The 3,734-nt window shown below is 47.5% G+C and overlaps 1 protein-coding gene across 1 annotated transcript; it reads left to right on the top strand.

Annotated features, from left to right (window-relative positions):
• The first annotated feature begins 512 nt into the window (after window positions 1–512).
• On the top strand, window positions 513–3,309 carry LOC135565992 (voltage-dependent calcium channel gamma-2 subunit). Its single transcript, XM_065013939.1, has 2 exons — window positions 513–654; window positions 2,569–3,309. The coding sequence occupies exons 1-2, from the start codon at window positions 567–569 to the stop codon at window positions 3,099–3,101; spliced, it is 621 nt and encodes a 206-aa protein (XP_064870011.1). The 5' UTR covers window positions 513–566; the 3' UTR covers window positions 3,102–3,309.
• The last annotated feature ends 425 nt before the right edge of the window (window positions 3,310–3,734 follow it).

Raw genomic sequence — 3,734 nt, forward strand, 5'->3', positions numbered from 1 at the left:
CCAGTATCAGCCAAGGACGTGAGCTTGGTTTGAAGAGCTTTCGCCCCCCATTACCCCACAGGCTAGGCCCCTGGAGCTCTGGTGGAGTTAATGTCATTTGCACTACATGATATGGCGTAATGCAACGCTCCAATCTGGGGAGCTGTGTGTGCTAACTGAGTGTTGTGTTGTGTGTAGTCAGGTGGCGTGATTACATCAAGTTGGGTAACTGAGGCTCACTGAGGGGATACACTCACTGGCTGGTGTTGATCAAGACTTTCACAGCGCTGATGGAGTGTTGATTATGATGTGGCTCAGATAGGGAGCTGATGTTGGGAGTCTAATTTACATTCTCTCTGCTCTCTCCCTAATTTTTCATTGTTCCCCGCTCTTATTCTTCCTCTCCTATCTCTCTCTCTATATTTACCATTTTATTTATCCTATCTCTCTCTTCTTCTCTATCCCTATGTAACCCCCCTGCCCCCCCCCTCTCTCTTTTATTTTCCTCCTCTCCTTTCCTCTATCTGTTCTCAGGTGCGGTGCGAGCTTCCAGCATCTTCCCCATCCTCAGTGTCATCCTGCTCTTCATGGGAGGCCTGTGTATAGCTGCCAGCGAGTTCTACAAGTCACGCCACAACATCATCCTCAGCGCAGGGATCTTCTTTGTGTCTGCAGGTGAGTGTAGAGAGGAAGAGAGAGAGGAAGAGATAGAGGGGACGAAAGAGGGGAAGAGAGAGGAAGAGAGAGAGGAAGAGAGAGTGGAAGAAAGAGGGGGCGAAAGAGAGGAAGAGAGGAGGGAGAAGAGAGGGGAAGAGAGAGGAGGAGAGAGGAAGAGAGATGAGAAGAGAGGGGAAGAGAGCGGAGAAGAGAGAGGAGAAGAGAGAGGAAGAGAGTGGAGAAGAGAGAGGAAGAGAGAGGAGAAGAGTGAGAGGAAGAGAGAGGAAGAGAGAGGAGAAGAGAGAGGAAGAGAGAGAAGAGAGAGGAAGAGAGCAGAAGAGCGAGGAAGAGAGAGGAAGAGAGAGGAGAAGAGAGTGGAGAAGAGAGGGGAAGAGAGAGAGGAAGGGGTGTGTATCTAGGGCAGGTAGAGGAAGAGAGGACTGGGAAAAAGAAAGAGAGAAACAGTTACTATGGTGGAGAGGGATAGTAGGGGTTAAATTAGGGAGACTAGCTTTAAATGATTTGGTTTCATTGATACAAAGTGTACACAAATGCAAATGTTTTCAGTCACTACTTTTTAGTCACTAACATGCAATGTTATTATGGTTCACTTACATAGAACAGTTGTGCAGATGGATGTAAGTCCAGCAAAGAAGAGACTGTTGACTAATCCAGCTAAGGTGCAGTGCACAAGCAGTCTCTCTCTCTCTGCTGGTCATCCCCAGTACTGCAACTCCTCAGTCAGCTCTCAGCCTCCACTCAGCAGCAGCCACAAGTCACGCACTCCATTCTTCCCTCTTTATCCACTTATTTTCTCCTGATCTGGGTGCTGGACTAGAAGCTACCCATTGGGATTCAACTCTAAAAATATGGTGTCCCTGACATACTTTCCCAATGATCCATCATCCCAGCTCTACTAAGTCACACACTTCTCTCTCTCTCTCTCCGTGACTAAACGCTACAGTTAAAGTAGATATATATACACTAGGTGTACAAAACATTAGACATCAACATCAGAACAGCCTCAATTTGATGGGGCATAGACTCTACAAGATGTCGAAAGTGTCCTACAGGAATTCTGGCCCATGGTGACTCCAGTGAGTCCCACAGTTCTGTCATGTTGGCTGGTCCCTTGGGTGATGGATCATTCTTGATACACAGAGGAAATAGTTGAGTGTGAAAAACCCAGCAGCGCTGTAGCTCTTGAAACATTCAAACCAGTGCGCCTGGCACCTACTACGGTACCCCATTCAAAGGTACTTCAGTATTTTGTCTTTCCCATTCACCCTCTGAATGGCACACACACAATCCATGTCTCAACTGTCTCAAGGCTTAAAAATCCTTCTTTAAACTGACTCCTCCCCTTCATCTACACTGATTAAAGTGGATTTAACAAGTGACATCAATAAGGGATCATATCTTTCACCTGGATTCACCTGGTCAGTCTATGTCATAGAAAGAGAATGTGTTCCTAATGTTTTGTACACTCAGTGTATATGAGTATATGATTATTATCCCTATCATAGGTTGTGATCCCTATGTGAATCAGATGTATGATCATGTTATGTGCTGTCCCAACTGATCTGACTCAGGATCTCAGTCTTTGTTCTTAAACACTATAAGGGCAGAGGCTCTGGCTTGGGTCATATTTCTGGTTCGTATTCAGTCATATTTTTGACAGTGAGAAGTACAGTATGTATGTACATTATCCTTTGGTGAGTCTGTGGTACTTGTCTGAAAAGGTTTGTCTTGGTAATGGCGTATTCACTGTGGTGGATAGATGCACTCAGACTACTGCGTATGTACTATGCCTAGAAAAGGTATATGTACTGTCTTAACCGATTGCATAATTCCTGCTCTCTCATCTCGCCCCTCCAACTCCCCAACTCCCCAACCCTCCCACCCCCCACCCCCCACCCCCTCCTCCCTCAGGCCTGAGCAACATCATCGGGATCATCGTGTACATATCAGCCAACGCAGGGGACCCCTCTAAGAGCGACTCGAAGAAGAACAGCTACTCCTACGGCTGGTCCTTCTACTTTGGAGCCCTGTCCTTCATAATGGCCGAGATGGTGGGCGTCCTGGCAGCCCACATGTTCATCGACCGCCATAGGCAGCTCCGGGCAGGGGCCAGGGCTTCCGACTACCTCCAGGCCTCGGCCATCACACGCATCCCATCCTACCGTTACCGCTACCGACGCCGCTCGCGCTCCTCCTCCCGGTCCACAGACCCCTCGCACTCCCGCGACACCTCGCCTGTGGGCCTCAAGGGCTTCAGCGCGCTACCCTCTACAGAGATCTCCATGTACACGCTGCCCCGGGACACCCTGAAGGCCGGGGGCACGCCGACCGCCACCTACAACTCGGAGAGGGACCATACCTTCCTGCAGGTCCACAACTGTATTCAGAAGGAAAAAGACTCGGCCAACACCAACACAGCCAACCGCCGCACCACACCAGTATGAGGGAGCCCTGAGAGCAGAGCCCGGGGGAGTGAAGGCAGGGAGGCCCCCACCCAGGTCTCTAATATACCATAGGCCAGGATGAGTTTCCATCTTTATAGAGATTGATGATTTTATTTCATTCAACTGCATGATTTTCCCATCTACCATTGTTGAGAGAGTCTAAAGGGGTTTGTTGGGTTCCTTTGGAGTAAATGGTTGTACTGGGAGAATGGGGCAGATTGTCTTTAGAGACAGAGTCATTTCAATGGGTGGGGATGGGTGATGAGGGTGGTGCACTGAAAGGGAGGGTTTTGATTTAAATTTGATTCATGATTTCATAACCTTTCGGTTTTGACAGTTTGGCTCCACAGTTTTGGTGGTGCAACATGCTGCTGTACTTTCCCATCATACCACCTGCCATATGCCTCTGATTTGTTCATTTATTCATTTATTTCTTTTCTGTATTAAAACTGTGAATTTTTGCAGCTTGGGGTTCCGTAAGAATTAGCCCAGTCTGTAAACTCTAACAAAGGTACTATATGTGTATTACATTTATAAATAAATGATTAAGTTAATAATCAAGAGATACAGACTTTACTGAAGAAGAAGAAAACAACTAAGTGCTGTTGGTAACACGAGAAAAGACTCTTGTAG

The sequence above is a fragment of the Oncorhynchus nerka genome, unplaced genomic scaffold (genome assembly GCF_034236695.1).
Source record: "Oncorhynchus nerka isolate Pitt River unplaced genomic scaffold, Oner_Uvic_2.0 unplaced_scaffold_8570, whole genome shotgun sequence".
NCBI lineage: Eukaryota > Metazoa > Chordata > Actinopteri > Salmoniformes > Salmonidae > Oncorhynchus > Oncorhynchus nerka.

What these genes read in the sequence shown, in the direction of transcription:
- LOC135565992 (XM_065013939.1), top strand. Translation starts at nt 567, where the DNA reads ATGGGAGGCCTGTGTATAGCTGCCAGCGAGTTCTACAAGTCACGCCAC. An exon ending in GATCTTCTTTGTGTCTGCAG is followed by an intron (nt 655 to 2,568) that starts GTGAGTGTAGAG and finishes CTCCTCCCTCAG; the next exon opens with GCCTGAGCAACATCATCGGG.